The 21,770-nt window shown below is 52.2% G+C and overlaps 7 protein-coding genes across 7 annotated transcripts; 4 read left to right on the top strand and 3 right to left on the bottom strand.

Annotated features, from left to right (window-relative positions):
• Window positions 1-807: 807 nt before the first annotated feature.
• Window positions 808-6,254, bottom strand: N7498_010773 (putative Rho guanyl nucleotide exchange factor; the record flags this gene model as incomplete). The annotated part of the gene is made up of 2 exons (XM_058457829.1): window positions 808-1,791; window positions 1,845-6,254. The coding sequence occupies 2 exons, from the start codon at window positions 6,252-6,254 to the stop codon at window positions 808-810; spliced, it is 5,394 nt and encodes a 1,797-aa protein (XP_058304728.1).
• A 1,190-nt stretch (window positions 6,255-7,444) lies between these two features.
• On the bottom strand, window positions 7,445-9,767 carry N7498_010772 (uncharacterized protein; the record flags this gene model as incomplete). The annotated part of the gene is made up of 8 exons (XM_058457828.1): window positions 7,445-7,579; window positions 7,620-7,997; window positions 8,050-8,235; window positions 8,288-8,333; window positions 8,380-9,241; window positions 9,296-9,423; window positions 9,488-9,636; window positions 9,693-9,767. Coding segments are annotated over 8 exons (1,959 nt in total), but the record flags the coding sequence as incomplete, so codon positions are not given.
• A 2,219-nt stretch (window positions 9,768-11,986) lies between these two features.
• On the top strand, window positions 11,987-13,942 carry N7498_010771 (acyl--CoA ligase; the record flags this gene model as incomplete). The annotated part of the gene is made up of 5 exons (XM_058457827.1): window positions 11,987-12,643; window positions 12,699-12,962; window positions 13,013-13,175; window positions 13,229-13,551; window positions 13,616-13,942. The coding sequence occupies 5 exons, from the start codon at window positions 11,987-11,989 to the stop codon at window positions 13,940-13,942; spliced, it is 1,734 nt and encodes a 577-aa protein (XP_058304726.1).
• A 620-nt stretch (window positions 13,943-14,562) lies between these two features.
• N7498_010770 (WD40 repeat domain-containing protein) lies at window positions 14,563-16,086 on the top strand (the record flags this gene model as incomplete). Its single annotated transcript, XM_058457826.1, has 1 exon — window positions 14,563-16,086. One exon carries the CDS (start codon window positions 14,563-14,565, stop codon window positions 16,084-16,086), a length of 1,524 nt encoding a protein of 507 aa, XP_058304725.1.
• Window positions 16,087-16,536: 450 nt separating this feature from the next.
• Window positions 16,537-16,865, bottom strand: N7498_010769 (NADH dehydrogenase [ubiquinone] 1 beta subcomplex subunit 3; the record flags this gene model as incomplete). Its single annotated transcript, XM_058457825.1, has 2 exons — window positions 16,537-16,708; window positions 16,768-16,865. 2 exons carry the CDS (start codon window positions 16,863-16,865, stop codon window positions 16,537-16,539), a joined length of 270 nt encoding a protein of 89 aa, XP_058304724.1.
• A 208-nt stretch (window positions 16,866-17,073) lies between these two features.
• On the top strand, window positions 17,074-18,596 carry N7498_010768 (CCR4-NOT core DEDD family RNase subunit POP2; the record flags this gene model as incomplete). Its single annotated transcript, XM_058457824.1, has 2 exons — window positions 17,074-17,538; window positions 17,637-18,596. 2 exons carry the CDS (start codon window positions 17,074-17,076, stop codon window positions 18,594-18,596), a joined length of 1,425 nt encoding a protein of 474 aa, XP_058304723.1.
• Window positions 18,597-19,380: 784 nt separating this feature from the next.
• N7498_010767 (peroxisomal copper amine oxidase) lies at window positions 19,381-21,487 on the top strand (the record flags this gene model as incomplete). The annotated part of the gene is made up of 2 exons (XM_058457823.1): window positions 19,381-19,834; window positions 19,890-21,487. 2 exons carry the CDS (start codon window positions 19,381-19,383, stop codon window positions 21,485-21,487), a joined length of 2,052 nt encoding a protein of 683 aa, XP_058304722.1.
• Window positions 21,488-21,770: the final 283 nt, after the last annotated feature.

Below are 21,770 nucleotides of genomic sequence, written 5' to 3'. Positions count from 1 at the left end.
GTTTCCAAAGCCAACAACACTATTCCCCTACCCCCAAATACATCCTAATACTTTGCATGATTTGAGCAAAAAGTAGCCAATCTTTTTCATTGAAAGCGAAGTAGCCTACAACCGCGAAAAAATAAACGTTGAAGAGAAGAGAGACAACTTGAGGAGAGTGGTTAAGGAGAATGGTGATCAACCATTCAATAACGTCCTGTTGACTCACTGTTGGTTACTATTGTTCTCCTTTCATGAAGATCACCGGCAAAAACGAGCTGCTGATCAATTGTTTTCGCCATTTCCGCTCAACTCTTGAATTTTCGCTGAGTTCAGCTTCGTACACCTACACCCCCGCCCCGGAGCCGACCAAGCAGTCGGTCTAGCGCGTTTAGCCCAAAACCCCCAAAAACAAGCATTCAAGAAACATCTACCGGGAGGATGGCACCTCGTATTCTATGCTGTAGAAACATAGTCTTTGGAAAATAGAGCCGTACACGGCCTCGGCCAGAATCTGATTGAGTTCAAAATGCATAGATTGCAATAGGTTGACTAAATAATAAATGTCGTTAGAGTCGTGAGATGGCACGGTCACAATTTTATGTACAAGCATGTCATCAAAACAGCGCTCTGCATCAGAAGGGAAAATGCATGCCAATACGCGTCAATGCCTTGCGTCCAAGTCCGAACATGAAGAAGGGGTTGGAAAATAAGATGTGGTAGGGCGAAGAGTTGGTATGGGAGAAAAAGAGAAGTAAACAAGTATCTCGAATTAATAGACAAGTGGAAAGGCCGATGGGAAGTGAAGGCGCAGGATATAAGGTTTGATTAGTCCTTCTGTCCCTCGTTCTCAACCAACTCCAAGACGATCTGGCTGCGCTCGTACTCGGGGTGCTGCATGCAGATCTTGACTGTGTGTGCAGCGTCACTACAAGAGGTGCCATTGGAGCCGGGGAAGCCACTCATATTGGAAGATGGAGTAGCCTGACCGAATGATCCAGGCAATTTGCTGCCATCATCCAAACAGACAACGCCGTGGCCGGGGATGACTTGTCTGAGGCGACCGTTCATAGCGTTACGAACCTCGACGAAGTCGTCATTGAAGAGGATGAGGAATTTGCCATACAGACACGCAGTGTGTGCACTGCCGACGAACTCCATGACCACGCTGCGAGAGACGTCGCCGTGCTTGTTGACGTACACAGCACATTCCTGGTACGCGACTATGAACTCGCTGTCGCTGAGACGGAACATGCCGAGCGGCCGGAGGCCTTGAATGCGGTGGGAGATGCTATACAGGGTATCGTGGGCTTCTTGGGATTCGGAACGGAAGTCGGGGACGGACCAGGACTGCTTTTTGTCCAGGGTGAGGACTTCGATGCCACGTTGGGTGGAGATAGCCAGGGAGGAGTGGAACATGTTGATGCCGTAGCTTTCGGCAGGGATGTAAAACTCGTCGTATTCGCGGAAGAACTCGGTTTGAGAGCGGCGAGATTGGAAGAGGCGTGTCTTGCTGGATGAGGATTTTTGAAGGATGGGCTCGAGGACCTTGAATGTGGAGGAAAGACCGTCTCGTTTCTTGTACAAGACCAGGTACCGGTCTTTCATGCGTCCTGCGGCAAAGAAGCCCACTTCGCGGTTGCCGGATAGCTTCTGAGGAGCTCGGCGGGCGGAATCTTGCGATTGGGCTACCCCACTAGCAGGACATACCACGTCGAGATGGTAGGCAATCAAGGAGCGGTCGGCAATAAGCAAGAATAGATTGAATTCTTCAAACACGGCGACCTGTGTTACCCGCATTATAGGGATGGCCTGGACAAGTTAGTGATAATCTGAAATCAAGTTGAGCAACCACAAGCACTTACCCGATACCAACCGCGCGGGTTACTAAGATCAGACATGTAAACGCCGTAATCCGTTCCGATTGCGCACATCATTCGACCCGGAGGCTGCTGGAATACCGTAGCACAGTTCACACCAGTCTTACAGACAGGCGGAGGTCGAGGCCCGGAATCTGCATACTTTTTCTCCACTTCCTTGATAGCACGATTCAGCGGGGTTCCCTTGATGGTCACGCTCTTCGAACCAGCCGTGTGGTCGGAATAAGCAAATGCAGTATCTGCAAGAACACGCAGACGGAAAGGCTCGGCATTCTGTGAGAATAGAGCTGCAGCGTGTTTGGTCTTTGCCTCAATAATCTTCTCGCACCATTCCTTACGGCTCTGCGCAGAGGCGGCGTACAAAGTGTATGTGCCGTTCTTGCCAAGATGCTTTATCTTGAAGGGATAAAGGATCTTGTCATCTTTGGGGTCCAGAACTGCGGTAGGGCCATTCGTGGGAGCGCCACTATGCGTCAGGGGACTCATGCTACCTTGGGCCTGAGTCACTGTTGATACCCCACGAACAGATGACTTCACAACGGGATCGTCGCGGGTGCTTTCCAACGCCAGCAGATCCATCGGAATGGGCAACTTCGAGACATCATACCGTTCGTACTTGGCCGTGCGCGATGGGTCACGGGTGGTAAATGACTTGGCAAGAACGAAATAGTGGTCAAATAGGATAGCATGGGTGTCGACGAGGAATCGAGTCCGTGTTCCTGGGCGCTGAAGATCACCTCGGAAGATGACTTCACGGCCCAGGTGCTCGAGGTTGAGCTCAACTTCCTTCTTCATTTCTGGTCGCAGCTGTAGCTTGGCCGAGAGCTCCATCAAGTCGGCTTTCTTGTTCATCTCGCCAACTTTGTTGTCACATTCCAATGCGACAATCTTGATTTCATCGATGGCTTGGGCCAAATTGGTCTTTTCTTCGGAGTCTTTGGGCATGTTCTTATGGACGGTAGCTAACAGCAGAGTGTATCGCTGGATTCGCGTGATCGGGGATTTCAGATAAGTGTCCCAACTTAATCGATGGGACAACTTGTGATCGCGCGCGGAGTTCAAGAATGCTTTAAAATGCACGTTGCGCTCGGACTCCTTGCGGACATAATAGTTGGCAGCGGGAAAGTGTGCAGCGTAGTCGATATAGACGCTCTTTGCTTTGCGGATCCACTCTCGGAAAATATCGCTGAAGCCAGCAATGAACGGACCTTGCTCCTTCTGGCGGTATTTGAGCTGCGCCAGGAGGAAGTCCTCGTTGACCCGTTTGACCGCATCGACTTTGCCAAAGACATCAGACAGGAATTTGGTTAGTCGCTTGGCTGGGATGATGGGAGGATTCATGGCAGCAAGCTGGTCACGGTAGAGTTCCCGTAAGACGTCCAGTTGTCCAATATAGGCATCTTCCGTGGTCACAATCTCATGCAAATTATTCTGCCGATCGACCTCCTTCTTTGGATGGGACTCCCACACTTCTTTTGGCACGTTGTAGAAAGTCACCCAATCCTCCATCTTCTTCTGTGGTGCCATCATCTGCGCCTTCAGATTCACCTTCTTCAGGGTTCTCATGCAGTGATAAGAATAGCACCGGCAATAGGAATCGGTGTCCTGAATGTGCAGCTCCTCCTCGTGGAGATTCGACGAGTAGCACCCAGTACCAGTGATCTGAAAGAGGACACCCGAAAGTGTTCCATTGCCTAATCTGACCCACTCCTCTTCCTTAACAAGTGCTTCCTCCTGGAACATACTGTTGACAACACGAGCAGCGAGGGTTTCGGCTTCGGTAGTGTTCATAGTTGGAACCTTATGTGTGAACAGCGCCACAATCGCATCAACAATAGCGGACATCCTGAGATCGGTTTCATCCTCGCTCAAGTCTCGAATCCAAGCCAGAATGGAGCTAAGAGCCCACGGTTCAGTACACTTCTTGAACTGGTCCGACGATAGTTTCGCGGGATTGAACTTCTTGCGGCGCCCTGCGGGAATCGTGGGCAGATCCAGAGCCATCGAAGCGGCCGCTTCGGCTGGATCAATTTTGGGAAGTTCCTTCTGCTTAAGCTGCCACAGAAACTCCTGTTCCTGCTTGTTCCTCAGGCGGTCCGCTTCGGTCTTGGATCTGATAGGTGGATCAGTACGAGGTCCCATGGGCGTCGACAGGGACGACGACCGCGGGACCTGAGAGGGACTGAGTAATGTGTCTCCGTATGAGTCCGCAGACGCTGGTAAGGAGGGTTGTCTATACTGATCATGGCCCTGCGATTCGTCCTGCTCCGGATGTCTATACGTGCCGGCGGGCATCAAATGTGTGAAAAGCTCTTGGTTCGCGGGCTCAACGGGCGCTGGGGGCAACGGGCGCATGCCTGGATGGAAGAAAAGATCTTCATGCGCGGCCCGGTGTGGGCTTTCGTCGTCGGACCGATCTCCGTCCAGATGATGTTCATATGGGCTGTCTCCATCTTCACCATAGTCGAAGCTCATCCGCCGATCATAATTCCCTGGTGCCGAGAATCCGCCGGTGCCACCAGCGTCCACCCGCGCATCAGGTGGCAGGCGATGAAAGCGACTGGCGTATTCGTACGCAATGGCAGGATGCTCGTATTCGTCCGGGTAATCACCTCGTTCATCGGGGGAAATATCGGAACTTCTGAAAGAGCCATGAGCCTTCGAAAAACCGCCCCCCGTGGCTTGATCTGAGTACTCTTCACAATTCGGCTGGTCACCATAATGGAGATTTCCTTGATAGCCTCCTTCGTAAAGAGCCAGATCGTGCCCCACAAAGTCACCGTCCTCTTGAGGATTTGAGTTCGGCGAAAGGCCTCTCGGAGAGGGGCCTCTTGGCGACACGCGAGACCCCTGAGAGCGAGTGCTACGGATAGATGCGTTAGTTTCTCGCCGAGGGCGGCCATGTTGTTGAAGACGCTCTCGGTCTTGGTGAGCTCTATCCTCCTCTTCCGCCATACGCAACATGGCAAGCCCAGCCTCGGCTTCCGCCTCGCTATCGTCACTATAGGCGTCATAGTTGACATATTGACCAGTCCCAGTGGCCATGTTGCCGTTGGTATGAGTGTGTTGTTCGTCTGGTGACAGAAGCAAATTTGAAGCAGAGCCGCTATGAGATGCCCTGGAGCTGTGACGTCGTGCAGTAAATGAAGCTTGCGTATCCATTACCGCTGACTCAATTTCTTTAATCAACTCGTCATTTTCATAGGAATCATTGAGGCCGGGAGATGGAGACGGCCCAGTAACATCGGGCGTGTCATCAACGGGTGGTCCAGGTAAAGGTCGTGCCTGTGGATGTCGAGTCAATGTGTCCGTTCGTCTCGGAGGTAGAACAGGTAAGTCTTGCTGCACTGGGGGAGTGGGAAGAGACCGCCGAGATGACGAATGAGACACACTTGGCCGATTTCCGTAAAGCCCGTTTCCCTGCGACTGATGTACTGGTGGCGCAGGAGGCCGGTCGTCAAAGTCAGGGTTTATTGGCGGAATCGTGACAGAGGGGTATGGCGAGTCGGTCCCAAAACCATGAGACGCGGGGAAGTATGGCCGCGTGGCAGATTGGGGCATATAGGCACTAGACGGTGAATTCGAGGTCACGTATCCAGTTGTTGACGGGGAGGGAGTCGGCCGATACGTGGAAGCGGTGCTCCCAGTCCGCTGACTCAAAGTGGCTGGCGATGATCCGTACGAACGTCCTCCGTAAGGATGATCGGGTCCGCGAGGCGGAGGCACTGGTGGTTGCTGTGATGATAAGCCGTACGACGGAGTCGGAGGTGTCTGGCTGTATGGCGATGCGTCGCTTGGCCGTCGTGGCAAAGTTGGAGACGCAAGGCTAGCGACTGCAGAAGGCTGGTACGCCGCCGGATTATAGGGCTGATGAGCTGACACGGGACTCACGTACGGGGCGTTATAATTCGAGGGATTGTAGCTCAGGTTTGGCTGTGTCTGCGATTGCGGCAGGCCGTACTGCTGGGGATTGTATATGCGTTGCGTCGGGATCGCGGACGGGTTCTGGTACGGGTAACCGGCCGAGCCTGTGCTGTGCGACGCAGCACGAGTGGGCGACATAGCTGCCGCGTGTGAGAATCCAGCACCTCTATCGTCATCATATTCCCCTTGGGCAGCACCGTAGCCCCCTTGTCCAACATTGCCCGTATATCCACCGCTGCTTGCCGGATACCGCGCGTTTGTATCGGTCGCTCGAGAATTGGAGAGCCGAGCGGCGTTGAAAAGCGTCGAGTCATCTCCGGCATTGTAACTGGGCATTCGTCTCGGTAGATGCTGGTTCGAGGTGGGATTTTGCTGAGGCGCGTAACCTTCATAGCGACCGGAAGCTGGCTGGGAGCTCGAAAGATTGTTGGCCTGGCCATAGTATGCCTGTTGACCGTTTTGATGCGCCATCGCTGCGGGGCCCGTGATGTATTCAAATGCCTGTCGGTGCGCTCGTGATCTCAGCGTCAAGGCTACGCGAGTCGCGCACTCGGATCGTGGAAGTCACAACAGTGGAGAGCCGCAGTCAGCCTCCAGATGTGGGGGACGCGGGCAGGTGAAGAGCTGCCGGAGAGCTTCTGGCTCTGGGCATCCCCAGTAGAGTCAAGAATTAACGAGTGTGGAGGTCGGAAAGAGAAAGAGGGGGGAGGAAGCTAAGTCAAAAACGCGGAGCCCAAGTAGCGAGGGACGGGGAATTCGGTTTCTCCACCGCCAACGCCAACAACAGTCCCTGGTGCTGAAAAATGTGCTTATGTTTTGCTTGACTCGGTCTAAGTCACTTGTTGTGTTGACATTTTGAGCCGCTCCCTAAATGACCAGAATTCGTTCATCTCCAAACGAAAACATAGGCTATTTAGGCTCTACCCACAACTAGCATGTCAACTTTCGTCGACAACAGCACACCCTGCATTTTGGGGGCACACGAACTAGTTGTTCTCGGGCACTGGCCCCACAGTCAATTCCCCATTACAAGGCTGAGGCGGCTGAGCCGATTTGCTTTGCCCCGCTTGTGCCCCGAATAGACCAGTGTGGCTGCACTGCCTCTCTAAGCCCGGTCTGTCAAGCCACCGACGATTTTATCTCGGTAGATGGAAATGAAACTCATAAGTAAATTGAATAGCTTCTTAGACTAGATGTCGCGTGTATAAGCGAGGGGATTTCAATCGTAAAGGATGCCGAGTAACGATCCGGGACGCCGTTGGTGTTCGTAAAGCAGTGAAGGAAATAAAATCAAATGAAAGCATTGGAGCAGACGAAGGCAGTAAAAGGAAACAAGGGCAAATCCAAGGCGAGGAAAACAAGTTGGAACTGGGGAGGGCAGATAAAAGCAATTGCAAAATATAAGGGAGAGAAAAGCACGAGGCTATTTCACGTATAAAGGCACTGGATATATGGGGGAAGGGCATAAAATAACCGAAAGAAGTATGGGTATAATGCGTGCAAAATAACGCCACCTGGGGATTCCGTTTGAACGATCAAGCAAAAGCGGGAAACAGAAAGGTATTTGACGTATGCAAATCAAAAGACGCAAGGCATTGCTTTGCATGCCCGTTCGGTAAATAGAGAAGGTCAAAGACGGGGATTGCATAGTGCAAGAACAATCAGCGTCCGTCGTATTTCAGGTCAGATGTGATCCGAGCCTCTGCCTGTCGGACACCATTGTCTGTACCCTCCCGAGGAGTGATGTTTCGGGCCGTGAGAGCAAAACGCATCGTGCCGTTGGGGATCACCGAATGCTGTTCCAATTAGAGGGGCTAAACGAGTCAAGCAAAAGACAAGTGTACTTGCCTCATAATAGTCCTGTAACTTCCTTCCATGCATGACAACCATGTCGCCATGCTCTAGAGTCATGCTGATAATGGGAAGTGCGTGCACGCGCCTGTCTATTTTCTTATCCTTCTTCTTGAAAACCGTAACACGAGCCTCGTCGTATGCAGCCTCTGAGAGATTGCCAGCTTTGTAGTCCTCCTTCAAGGCAGTACGCTCCTCTTCATACTTGCAGCCTGCAAGGACAGGATCGTCCTTAATAGGCTTGCCGGTCTGTCTGTAGCCGTCAAACCATGGTTTCTTCATGCGGATCTTCATCTCTGATTTGGCACCGAGAGAAAGTGTGGCGATGTCCGGACCAAGACCTTCCTCCCCATCATCGTGAAACTGTTGGCCTAAATTAGATGGAAATAGTGTACAATTTAGACAAGCAACTTACACCCATCTTCATACTTTCAAAGTATCCCAGGATCAAGAGTTCATTAGGCATCTCGTAATCGTCCCCGGCATAAGTGACAGCCTTTTCGGTGGCCCATGCCAGACGACCAAAGGCTCGGAGAACATCCTCAGTAGCTTCGTTGAACCCTTTGGAGTCCACGTCGACGACGTATTTGTATGGCGTTCCCTAGTTCACTGTCAGAAAAGCACGATTGCCTCGTAAATCTTCAATCACTTACATAGTTCACGGCAAAGTGGCACATCAACGTTCCAGAAACTTCTTGGCTATTAGCGGCGTCCTGTTTGATAATAACTACATGACAGGACTTACTTACCAGGTGAAAGTTTCAGAGGAAACCTCTTCAGACCAAGATCGGTTTCTTGGAACTTCTGGAACAAATAGTCCGGGCCGTTCCGGCGGCTTGCAATGGCTTTGTTGGCCACGAAGTGGGTGATGGACCCGACACCAGGGAGGGTGTATGTGAGCTGCCTGTAGGGGGCCGCGAATGTGTTGTTGATCACCGGGGCCATCAAACCTTCTTTGGATCTGATATTTCGTCTCAGACTAACCCTAGCCACATCGTTAATTTCAACAGGGTCAAGCAGCACCATGGCCTGAAAATTGCAGAGATCGCAAGCCCCAGAACTTTCTGAGCATTTCCATCCTCTCCAGTAAGTACGGGGGATGCACTTCGAGCAATTTGGGCAGATTATGGCTCTCCAGGCTTCCCGAACTGAGTTTCTTGCCCATGCGCCAACAACCCGGTCCCATTTTGGATTAAGCGGGTATCGAGGGACGGGATTTGTGGTATGATTGACGCGGTAGCTCAAAAAGGTAGAGTGGAAGCTCAGGCTGTTGGGAGCGGATCCATTGTCAATGAGCTTCCAGAACATATTACAGGTGGGCTCCAGACACATCCAGCCTTGGTCGTAAATGCGGGGGCTCACCTGGTGGCAAGAGAGGCACTCGACAGACTCAGGCTTGATCCCGAAGTTCCGCTGGTTCAGAGGTACAGGGTCGGGTGAGTCCAGGGCTGCCCACCAGCTTTTTTCACCAAGCTCCAGCTTTTGCAGCCGGCATTTGAGTCCCTTTTTGTCACCCATCATTTCAAACCAGATATCTGTAACCCGGAACCATGCCATGACATTGAATCGGTGTGGAAGCTGTCTTCCAAGAACCGTGTTCCTGTTTCCTGCGTCAATCGTAAGCATGGCTCATTAAAATGCTCCATCGCCCTGAATCTTACCGATGATAACACCAACGGCCTCATTTTGGTCCATGGATCCTTTCAAGCATCTTGGAATTGCTTCCTCCAGGGTCCGGTCTTTTTTGAGAATCAGGGTTCCGTCTAGGGCTTTGTCGCAACCGCCACCACTGTGTAAACCAGTGACCCGACTTTAGAAAGAACAAAAGAATTTCCAAAGTCATCTTCACTCACATTCGGGTGATGACAATCTCCTCATCAACGTAGGCATTTGATCCACTGTCGGCATCCATGAAAATGCCGTACGTCAGGCCATCGAGGTGGTAAGAACCTCCTTGGGTGCAACGAAACCAGTCCAGTGCGTCACAGAGTGGCTGACGAGTCTTGCATATGGTTAATCACATGAGAAATCCATAGAAAAGACCACGCAATGACATACCTCTGACCAAGCCGGCGGTTTTCCGTGGACTGGTGGGAGTAACCCACCGGGAGCTGCCCCCTCCGCCATTTCTATCTGGTGTCAGCTTGTGAGCTCAGATAAAAGTAGACAGGATGAATGAGGATAAAGATTGAATGGTTGTCTGCGATGAATACTTTGGTGAGCATCCGATTGGGGTCCCATGCGACTGAAGCGCTTGTTTGCTGTTCGTCGAAGGGTCGTCACACTTGCTAAAAAAGTCGCCCAAACGATACGATTGAAAAAGTACATGATGAGATGAAGAGATGAATAGATACTCACGGGATGAATATGAAGAGTCTCGAATGATCAAAGAGTGACGGGAAGTGCGAAATGGGTATGCGGCTACAGCGGGAGAACTGCAGATCTTGGAGGCGAAAATAGAAGGAACGAGTCACGGTCTTCGGCAGTCGGTCGAAGGACAACGGCAACGGCCCATGTGGAACTTGATTGAAATGAATGAAAGAAGGGAGAAGCCGTATGGTCGAGAGCACGGTTTAGAGGAGATGGTTGTGTGCCCGTCACTTACCCGTAACTTGCACAGGGCTTTGGTCCAGTGACTTGACACCTCCTCTAAAGTAACGGCTTTCCCAGAAATGACTGCAAGCAGTGTAGTATCATCGCGGTGACTTTATTTCCTCCCCAATTTGATATATGTTTATCGCGTATCACAGGTGGTACGATTTACTACATAGTATCATTCACTAAGATGCCCATGCGTAGATAATGCCTACGAGGACATATCTTCATGCCTGGTACTCTCTCTCTTTCCTTTTTCTATGTTTTTCTATGTTCTTATTGTCATCTCTGCTACCTACAATATAAGATACCTACACTCTGGTAACGGTCTGCGTAACTGAGCTTGTCACAACAAAGTTGAACCTTTTGTCGATGTCCCAGACAGGCTGGCAACGAACAACGCCGTGCCATGGAAGTCTATATGAAACGCAGTCGTAGAATTTCATAATATCTCGAAAATTAGGCAAGCCATTGGATTAACCGAAAGTAAATTGTGCTTTATAGCAACGGACAAGCTCACGAAATGCAGTAGGGATGAAGTAGGAAATTATTATTAGCAGTGGTTGCCGCCGTGGCTATACCAGTCATGACGCGTATGCCAAGAGAGACATCCAATCATCACCCGAAAATTCAGAAAATTAGCGCCCTGTGTTGTCCAGAGAGCAGACTCCGACGCACATATCAATATTTCCACGCACCGAACCCTAACTCACTCGACTTTCATTCAATTTCCTTGAAACTTCGTCCACAAGATTTCTGTGATGACGTGTCTCGAGCTGCGCATCTGAATAGGGCGATAATTCAGATATGACCCATCGTGGCAGGATTTCCTTTCGCAATTCTAGAGTCCTTCGGTGTTCACATATCGATCCCGGTCGAGGTACAGCTGCTAAACAATCATATGACAAATTGCTGGGTTACCAAGGACGATCAATCTGCTCGGCTTGGGATCTTACCTTACCTCTTTTTGCAGGTCTTTACGTCCACGTATTTGCCCCTCCCTCTTTGAACCCATGCTACAGCAAAACACTTATGTATTCATAGCCTCGGATATTGTCGGAAACAAATACAAAGCTCGGTTCTCCATATATGTGGTCTGCCGTCAGCCAATCCATAGCCCGCACAAATGTGTACATCATTGCGCATCAGAAAGGAGCCCAGTGGTCGGCACCCAAGAGAAGGCCGAATATCGGGATCTGCATGCCAAGCCGTGAAGCCCACCTTAAAAGCGCGAGAGCCGAGTTGGCGGCCGCCTCTGCCTGCCTATGCAGAATTGGTTCTAGTCAAGTGCATGTGCCGGGATATGGACAAGGATTAAGTAGCCCAGAACAAAAATAGCCGACAATGATCAGTGTCAGAACAGAAATTGCTCGAAATTACCCACATTAATAATTAGCGCAAAAATGAGCCCCTTATTTCAGATTTGCGTTCACTAGTTCCACTATCTGAGTAACTCTTGGCGTGACCGTCGGGCTTTGAAAGGACACTGGAAAAAGCCTCGGTCGGTCGGGGAATTTGCGTAGTTGCGCAGTATTTCCCCGCACGACACAAGGAGCGATTCCCCAGATCCCCAACATCCGAGGCATTTCCCCAATTGCCACTCCGACTTGGATTTTCTTTCTCCAGCGATATTTTAAGCTCTTCGCATTTACGTCCAAAGCACGTTTAGACCTGAAACGCGTCCTCCTTTGCACTTGCACATATTTCCCCTCACACATAGCGGCCTGTGTGACGGAAGACCCGCGCATTCCTGCACAATGGTTTTCTTACCCGACAAGAAGTTTGGTGAGCTGGGTACAGTCCCGGACAACGTTCCAGTCTATGAGTTCATGCTCAATGAGAAGTATGGACGAGTGCCACACGACAAATCATATGACCCCTACACGTGTGGTTTGACTGGAAAGTCCTATTCGTCGCGAGAGGTGGTCTCCCGCGTCGACCAGATCGCCCGTGGCCTCTCGAAGGAACTCGGCTGGAAGCCGAACCAGGGATCGGAATGGGACAAGACACTCGCCGTTTTCGCCGTCAACACGATAGATTCTTTGCCCTTCTTCTGGGCTGCACACCGGCTCGGTGGTGTCGTGTCTCCTGCCAACGCATCCTACTCCGCCGCTGAGCTGAAGCACCAGATATTGGACTCCGGGGCCAAGGCTCTCTTTACCTGTGTTCCGTTGCTTTCCGTCGCGTTAGATGGCGCCGCCCAGGCCGGTCTGCCCAGGAGCAAGATCTACCTGATCGATGTGCCGGAGGTGATCCTTGGCGGCGCAAAGCCCCCTACCGAGTTCAAGACCGTGAATCAGCTAGCCGAGGCCGGAAAGTCTCTTCCGCCATTGGAGCCGTTGAACTGGGGACCTGGAGAGGGAGCGCGCCGAACTGCTTTCTTGTGCTACTCGAGTGGAACATCTGGCCTGCCGGTATTCAAACCATTGTCTATGCCGTCGAGACGGACTTCTAACAATTAATTTTTAGAAAGGAGTAATGATATCCCACCGCAATGTCATCGCAAACACCCTGCAACTTTCCGCCTTCGAAAAGTCTCACCGTTCATCACCTGACAGGGATAGTTACTCCGAAGTTACTCTGGGTCTTCTACCGCAGAGCCACATCTATGCCCTGGTCGTTATTAACCACGCCGGCCCGTACCGAGGGGACCAGGTCATCATTCTTCCCAAGTTTGAGTTGAAGTCTTATTTGGCTTCCATTCAAAAATTCAAGATTTCATGTCTCTTCCTGGTAAGAATTGGGACGTTGGACTGCATTTCATGTTGCTAATTGCAGCACAGGTCCCCCCGATTATTATCAACATGCTGCGCATGCAAGATGAGTGCTCGAAGTACGACTTGAGCTCTGTGAAGTCCCTCTTCACAGGAGCGGCACCCCTTGGGATGGAGACTGCGGCCGATTTCCTGAAGGTTTATCCCAATGTCCTCATTCGTCAAGGATACGGTAAGAATAGCTCTATTGTCTCCACTAAGCTCCAAGCTCATCCTTCGTTACAGGCCTCACGGAAACCTGCACTGTGGTTTGCGCGACCCATCCCGATGACATCGTGCTCGGCTCTTCTGGATGTCTGATCCCAGGCTTCGAGGCACGCATCATGTCTGCAGAAGGCCAGGAAATCACTGCTTACGACACTCCGGGCGAGCTCGTAGTCCGATCGCCTAGCGTGGTTCTCGGCTATCTGAACAACGAAAAGGCCAACAAGGAAACCTTCGAGGACGGCTGGATGCGCACCGGAGACGAAGGAGTCGTCAAGGTTGGCCCGCACGGCACAGAGCACGTGTATATTGTGGACCGTATTAAGGAATTGATCAAGGTCAAGGTTCGTCATTTTCCAGACCTATTCAAACCCCACGTATAATACTCAACTAACCACCAATAAATAGGGTCTCCAAGTGGCACCTGCCGAGCTTGAAGCTCACCTCCTGACACATCCGGCCGTCTCCGACTGCACGGTGATCGCCGTGCCCGACGATGCCGCCGGCGAGGTGCCGAAAGCGATCGTGGTCAAATCGCCCTCCGCAGGTTCAGATGACGAGGCTATTCAATCCATCAAGAAGTACGTCGAAGACCACAAGGCCCGGCACAAGTGGCTCAAGGGCGGCGTGAGGTTTGTGGATGCGATTCCCAAGAGCCCGAGTGGAAAGATCTTGCGTCGCCTGCTGCGGGACCAAGAGAAGGAGGCTCGGAGAAAAGCCGGTGCGAAGATATAGATGCTCAAGGTTTTTGTGCAAGCATCTTCTCTAAATCTTGTTGGTCTATATTACATTTGATTGGCATTTTTAGAACCGTGTCGTTTCCTATACATATCAATGGACATACTTCAAATTATCTTCAAGCAAACAAACGCAGGCTTATTGCAGGCTGACTTTACGAAGGAGAATCGTACTTGCACGGAATGTTAGGTCTCACAAACTCCCAAGCCTAGCAAGATGGAATGCTCGAGTGCCCTGTATCCTTGAACCACATAGAATGATGACTGTATTAATCAAAATAGAGTCGTAATATGTTTTATCAGCATCTTAGAACTTTTGTTCCCGGTTGTATACGTGATTAGACTCGAGATATTGAAATTGTTTGCAGTGTTTGTCTCCCGCGGGGACACGGATTTCTAAGCGGGGGAGATTGACAAAAAAAATGATCCAGCTTCAGCTCACTCATTCTCCCACGCTCTACAATCGGACAGAGAGATACCTCTTTACTCTGTTATTTTATTTGTTGGCGAGCTTGTCTTAGGTGTTTGCCGACACATTATCCCTGCGTCGCCTTCAGCCTACATATCATACACGCTATACCTCCCACCTACTGAGCTTCCAATTGGCATCTTTTCACAATGTCCGCCCAAGATCAGCACCAGGGTGAAGATGAGGACATGTTTGTGGGCGCCGACGAGGGCGAGGAAATCGTCAACCGTGATGAGGACCACCCAATGGACTCCGACGGAGAGGAAGACCAGCAAATGAGCTACGAACAAGAAATCACTCTCCAGAACGACTCTTCCGCTCACTTCGACTCACACAACGACTCCATCTTCTGCATTGCGCAACATCCCATTCACAACAACATCATAATCACTGGCGCCGGTGATGACCTCGCTTACATCTTCGACTCGAGTCCCGCCGAGAAACCCATACTCCCGCGCAGCTACGAGTCAAACCCCCAGCCGCGTGAGCGTGAGGGCCTGCAGGCTCTGGCTAAACTGGACGGACACTCTGACACCGTCAATGCGGTAGCCTTCACCGAGCCGGCGGGTGAATATGTCGTGACGGCAGGATTGGACGGCAAGCTGCGAGCCTGGCGGGATTCGACACCTCAGAAGACAGGAATCGCGTGGGAGTTTGTGGCCGAGGCCCAGGAGGTGGAGGAGATTAACTGGGTGGCTGTCTGCCCTTACAGCCAGGGGAGTGAGGAGAAGCGCAATGTCATTGCGATGGGGGCCAACGATGGTAGTGCCTGGGTCTTCCGAATTGATCACACCGACTCGCAGCCTATTTCTATCATTCAGACTTTCTTCCAGCACACTGCTTCTTGCACTGCCGGTGCCTGGTCACCGGACGGAAACCTGCTTGCGACAGTCTCGGAGGACGGAAGCTTCTATGTCTACGATGTGTTTGGCGCTGCGGCGGCAGCTGGTATCTCAGGCTCGCCCGGTACCAACGCCGTCGTCGGTTTGACGGCCGAGGACCAACGGTTCGCCGTGGACGGTGGTCTCTACTCCGTTGCGATTTCGCCTGGTGGTGGTATTGCCGCTGTTGGTGGTGCCGAGGGTCACATCAGGATCGTCGGTCTCCCTCGTCTTGCGGGCGGTGCGCAGGCTGGCAAGGGCAAAGGCGCAGCTCAATCTGCTACTGCATCGACTGCGGGTACTATCATTGCTGCGCTCCAAGCTCAGTCAGACGGTATCGAGACTCTCTCTTTCTCTCAGCCGCCGCTGACCCTCCTCGCCGCGGGTTCCGTGGATGGCTCAATTGCGCTTTACGACGCTGCTCACAGATTTGCCGTTCGCCGGAATATCAAGGAGGCCCACGAGGGCAATGCCGTGGTCAAGGTGGAGTTCCTGCAAAGTCGGGCACCGATCGCTGCCCCTCGCGCGGGTCCTGCTGCCCAGGGCCAGGCTCGATCATGGCTGCTCACCTCCGTTGGACTGGATGGTGTTGTCCGAAGATGGGACGCTCGTGGCGGTACCACCGCTGCTGCTATGGGTCTGTTGAAGGAATGGAAGGGCCACATGGGCGCCGCCGAGAACGAGGATGGCGAGCAGGCCGGTGGCATTATGGGATTTGTGCAAGGCTTTGATGGCAAGCGCATTGTCACCGCGGGTGACGATGGCGTGTCCCTTGTCTTTGAAGAGGAGTAGAGTGTTGGTTGCATAGGACTTGGATGCGATTTTTATGATATCATGTTACACCCATAGAGGCAATGTTGCACGATTTAAGCCTTACAAGGAATGGACCTCAAAATTTACGGATTCTTATGCCACAAGCAATATTCCATGCGACGTAGGAAACTGGCAGGTGAAATGGTAGAGAAACATTTGTAGTAATTGAACATGAACTATGTACATCCGACTATTCAACCCAAAGCGCCGCTGCAAGCCACGCCCCTCGACATGAGAAGCGGGCTGCTCCGCTTCGACAAGACAAGAGGGCTTCAAAGAGATGAGGCTGTAGTATTCACCGTGGGAATTCTTGAATTTTAGGTCTCCTGATGCGATGAGACGAGTCTTACTCGCCCATTGGGGTATCCGTCCTTCACTCGATCAATTGTCGGTCGGCAGCCTTCCGACAATATCCTCCTGTACAACTTCTTAGTGGTGAGCCTCGCCATGGTGGGCGTCACCGTGGTGGTGGTCATCCTTCAGGAAGAAGTGCTCGTATGCGCAGTAGGCAGTGAAGGCGACGGTCGCGATGCCCAGGCCGGGGAAGAGACCCTTGAAACGGTTCCACCGGCTGAAGGGGCCGGTATAGCGCCAGGCCTCACTGTAGGACGGTTTAGTACTGAACGCAATTGGTCTCACAGCGGGGACAAGTCAACGTACTGGCGAGCCCAGGGATCCCGTTTAGCGTAGACGGAGGATGGGGAGGCCGCGGCCTTGAACTGGCGCATGTCGAAACCGGTGCGGTGGCGGGCAGGCATTGTGAGAGAAGATAAGGAAAAGACGGAGAGGGAGCGAAGGCGAGAGCAATCGGATCAAGACAGAAAGGCGAAGGACGTGAAGCCGGAGCGGTGCGCTCGGCAGAATAGCACCGCACTAAACCCGATACGGCGAGCAGGAGCTTTCCCGCCTTCGCGGACGAAACTGACGCCAACAACCAGCGCCAGCTTGACAAAGGCACCACCCACAATGCCACCTCCTGTCGGCAGATACGGGCCCTCGGGCCTGGCGGCTCCCTACACCCTGCAACAAGCCCACCTTCAATCCCAACACCCTCACGCACAATCCGCCAACACCGCTCTACCTCCCCCTTCACTTGGTGGCCACCCTGGTTTCGCTGGAAACCCCAACACCAACATCAATCCTTTCCTCTCAGCTGCGGGTGTTACGAACGGTATGTCGGTTGCTGGATTCGCCAGCGCAGGCGCAGATGGTGGAGGCACGGGGCTTGCGAGCCATGCGGCACAGATGGGGTTTGCGCGTGGAGCACAGATACAGCAACAGCAACTACATCAAGGGCCTGATGGTCGGTTAGCACTAGATTCAAAGGCAGGAGCTGTGAAGACCCGGATACGAGATGTGTGGAAGCACAATCTGGCCCATGAGTTGGCTGTGTTGAGATCATTGGTGGACAAATACCCATACATCAGCATGGTAAGTGGGCGGGTTGAAGATCTACGGGGTCGAGGTGTCTTTCGCTTCGAGTGATACCCCTCTATGATGAAAATCTCAGTGATGCTAACCGGTCCAAGGATACGGAGTTCCCAGGAATTGTCGCACGGCCGATCGGTTCGTTCACCAACAAGGCGGATTACCACTACCAAACCCTCCGATGCAACATCGATCTCCTCAAGATGATTCAATTGGGAATCACTCTTTTCAACGCCGATGGCGAAGTCGTCCCCGCCACAGCCACGGATGCTAATGGACAACCGTACGGTAATGCCATGGCACCGGCTCCTTGCACGTGGCAATTCAACTTCCGGTTCTCCTTGGAGGAAGATATGTATGCGCAGGACTCGACAACGATGCTCGCCAAATCTGGAATCGATTTCAACATGCATGAAAAGAACGGCATTGACCCCTTCGAGTTCGGGGCACTGCTGATTAGCTCTGGTCTCGTGCTGCTGGATGATGTCCACTGGGTTTCTTTCCACTCCGGTTACGACTTTGGTTATCTCATGAAGATCATGCTCTGCTCCCAGCTGCCCGAGAACGAAGAGGAGTTCCACAAGCTCCTCACCATCTTCTTCCCGTCGCTTTATGATATTAAGTATCTCATGAAGCACGCCGGCCGCAACCAGGCAGTCAATGACTCTCCCCTCACCCCGGCCGCTGCACAGATCCTCTCGAACCTCGGTCAAAAATCTGGTCTGCAGGATATCGCGGACGAGCTCGGTGTCAAGCGGGTTGGAATTGCCCACCAGGCCGGATCCGATTCGTTAGTGACAGGTGAGATCTACTGGAAGATGCGCCAGCTGGTTTTCGGCGGGTCGATCGACGAAAGCAAATACTCCGGCCAAATCTGGGGTCTGAACGGCCAGATGCCGGCAATGACCTACCACATGGCACAACAAACGCCCAACCTCAACGGCGCCACCATCTACTCTGCAATCGGCACACCCAGTACCCCCAACGCGGGCATGGGCACCGGCACTCACACACCTCACGGCTACGGCACACCCGGCGGGTACCAATCCGGCAAGGCATGAGATACGGGATGGGGAACGCAGGAGTATGATACGATATGATGCATGTACATATGCACGAGGGCTCTCGTGCTGGATTTCTCGCTCTTCGCCATTGTCTTCCTGTCACTTTGCATGGGTTTCCGTCAACCGCGGGCTCTCTGCGTCGGAGAGGTGTTGGGGGGCAGTGGGAGGTGTACGGTGTTCTTCTTTTGTCGTTTTGGCTGGTATTTGAATTCATCTCGCGAGGCGTTCTGGCTCAACGGCCTTTTTGCCTCTCTACTATTGTTGCGTTCTATACTTAGAGGCAGACGGGGCTTAGGTTTATCTCATGTACAGCGGCTTCGTTTCTGATCTGAGCCTCGCATGTAGAATTGTATGCTCAAAGTGTCTTCAATTACCCATTTGCGTGGTCAAGTAACAGGTTCCCCCATTGAGAAGCGATATGCGAAGCATCAAGCCCGTGACAAAGTCAATGAATAACGTATCAAGTACCGGGATCGTAGATGCGCACCGCAAGCATCCAGCTGCCTCATTGGGAAGCCCCTAAACCCGAACGGGAAAAGTGATCCGGCCTCCGCAACTCGCGTTATCTGAGTTATCTAATCGAGTCCATCGCGGTAGCTATGCGTATCAGGAGGGGTTCCTGGGTTCCTGGGTTCATGGGTTGCAGTTGATTTAAATACCGTCTCGCAGCCCTGTCTATTTTTCTCAAGCTCGTGTCCATTCCCGTGGTTATTCTGAACGGTACTTTACCATCTCCGGCTCTCCTGTATACTCTTCATCGACGCTTCCATAGAACATCGGAATGGTTCTCGACCGACTCCAGCAGTTGACCCATCAGGTCAACGCGACCGCACCGCCGCCGCATCCTTTCGATCCTCTCTCTGCTGTTGAGATCGACGCCGTTGTTGCCCTCGCTCGCAAGGAATATGGTTCGCTCAACTTCAACGCGGTTACTCTGTACGAGCCGCGCAAGGCCGAGATGTTGGCTTGGCTAGCTGATCCGGAAAATGCCCCTCGTCCTGCCCGTGCTGCTGAGGTTGTTGTCATCGCACCGGGTGGAAAAGTGTACGATGGTGTGGTGAACTTGGACCAGAAGAAGATCGTCGAGTGGACTCATACTCCGAATGTACAGCCTCTTATCACAATGGAGGATCTGCAAGAAGTGGAGCATATCGTGCGCAAAGATTCCAAAGTGATTGAACAGTGCGGTATTGTTGGTATCCCGCCGGAAGATATGCACAAGGTGTACTGTGATCGTGAGTGACCGGAACTGCAATCCTGGGAGATATCGTCCTTGCTAACTCATCACAGCGTGGACAATTGGCTATGATGAGCGTTTTGGTACTGGTGTCCGGCTGCAGCAGGCTCTCATGTACTATCGCCCTCACATTGACGACTCCCAATACACCTTCCCGCTGGATTTCTGCCCCATCTTCAACGCAGAGACCAAGCAGATTGTTCACATCGACGTGCCGCCAGTGCGGAGACCTATCAGCAAGGCCCCACCGAACAACTATCACATCGCTGCCATCGAGAAGGAAGGGGGCTATAGAACCGATATTAAGCCTATCCACATCACCCAGCCCGATGGCGTGTCTTTCCAGATCAAGGGCCGCGAGATAGAATGGCAGAATTGGAACATCCACGTTGGTTTCAACTACCGAGAGGGTATTGTCCTGAATAACATCAGCTTCAATGACAAGGGCAATGTCCGTCCCATCTTCTACCGACTTTCACTCGCAGAGATGGTCGTGCCATACGGAAACCCCGAGCACCCTCACCAGCGCAAGCATGCCTTTGATTTGGGCGAGTACGGTGGTGGCTACATGACAAACAGCCTGTCCTTGGGCTGCGACTGTAAGGGTGCTATTCACTATATGGATGCAGACTTCGTCAACCGCGCCGGTGCTTCCACAACCATCAAGAACGCCATCTGCATCCATGAAGAAGATGCCGGCATTCTCTTCAAGCACACCGACTTCCGCGACGATTCTACCATCGTCACTCGAGGCCGTAAGCTGATCATCTCGCACATTTTCACCGCCGCCAACTACGAGTACTGCGTATACTGGATCTTCCACCAAGACGGGACTGTCCAACTGGAGGTCAAGCTGACCGGTATCTTGAACACCTACTCCATGAACCCAGGCGAGGATACCAAGGGTTGGGGCACCGAGGTGTACCCTGGCGTCAATGCACACAACCACCAACACTTGTTCTGTCTGCGTGTAGACCCCAACATCGACGGACCAGACAACACAGTCTTCCAAGTTGACGCCGTCCGAGGTCCCGGAGAGGTCGGCAGCGCCGAGAACAAATACGGCAACGCCTTCTACGCTAAGAAGACCAAGTTCACCAAGCCGCTTGAGGCCATGTCCGACTACGACGGATCCACAAGCCGCACATGGGAGATGTCAAACACCAACAAGCTGAACCCATACAGCAAGAAGCCAGTCTGCTACAAGCTCGTCAGCCGTGAGGTACCACCGCTCCTCCCCAAAGAGGGCAGTCTCGTCTGGAAGCGTGCTGGTTTCGCTCGCCATGCAGTGCATGTCACCAAGTACTCCGACGAAGAGATCCACCCGGCCGGTCGCCACGTCCCCCAGACTTCTGGTGAGCCCTCGGCCGGCTTGCCTCAGTGGATCGAAGCTGCCGGGCCTAATTGCTCGATTGATAACACCGACGTCGTATTATGGCACACTTTTGGTCTGACGCATTTCCCTGCACCCGAGGACTATCCCATTATGCCTGCTGAGCCAATGACTTTGCTGCTGAGGCCGCGCAACTTCTTTGATCGGAACCCGGCGCTTGATGTACCGCCGAGCTATGCTCGTACCCCCTCGCAGATTGCCGCTGGGGCAAGTTCTTGTGGTTGTAAGAAGACCGACGGATCGAGTGTGCAGGTTTGAGGGTTGGGATAAGAGATGTTTTAGAATTCTTCGATTTTAAGTTGTGATGTATATGAGCATTTTATTTTCTTTAGTGAAGCGATTATTCCTGATTGCAAATTGAAGATAGATTTCGAAACCATCGTCTCGCTAGAGTAAATAGAATAACTGCTCTGAAGCCACTCGATCTATCTCGACCTAGATCTTTGGCAAGGTATGCACTTATCTCAGAGATGCAGTCTAATGATGAAATTGCGCATAGAAACTTCTCTGTGCTTGTGTCTACTGGCTAGCGATTAATCTC

The sequence above is a fragment of the Penicillium cinerascens genome (genome assembly GCF_028974065.1).
Source record: "Penicillium cinerascens strain IBT 15544 chromosome Unknown scaffold_4_segment0_segment1, whole genome shotgun sequence".
NCBI lineage: Eukaryota > Fungi > Ascomycota > Eurotiomycetes > Eurotiales > Aspergillaceae > Penicillium > Penicillium cinerascens.
Note: the sequence above shows the minus strand (reverse complement) of the source record. Positions and strands in the feature narration are given on the sequence as shown.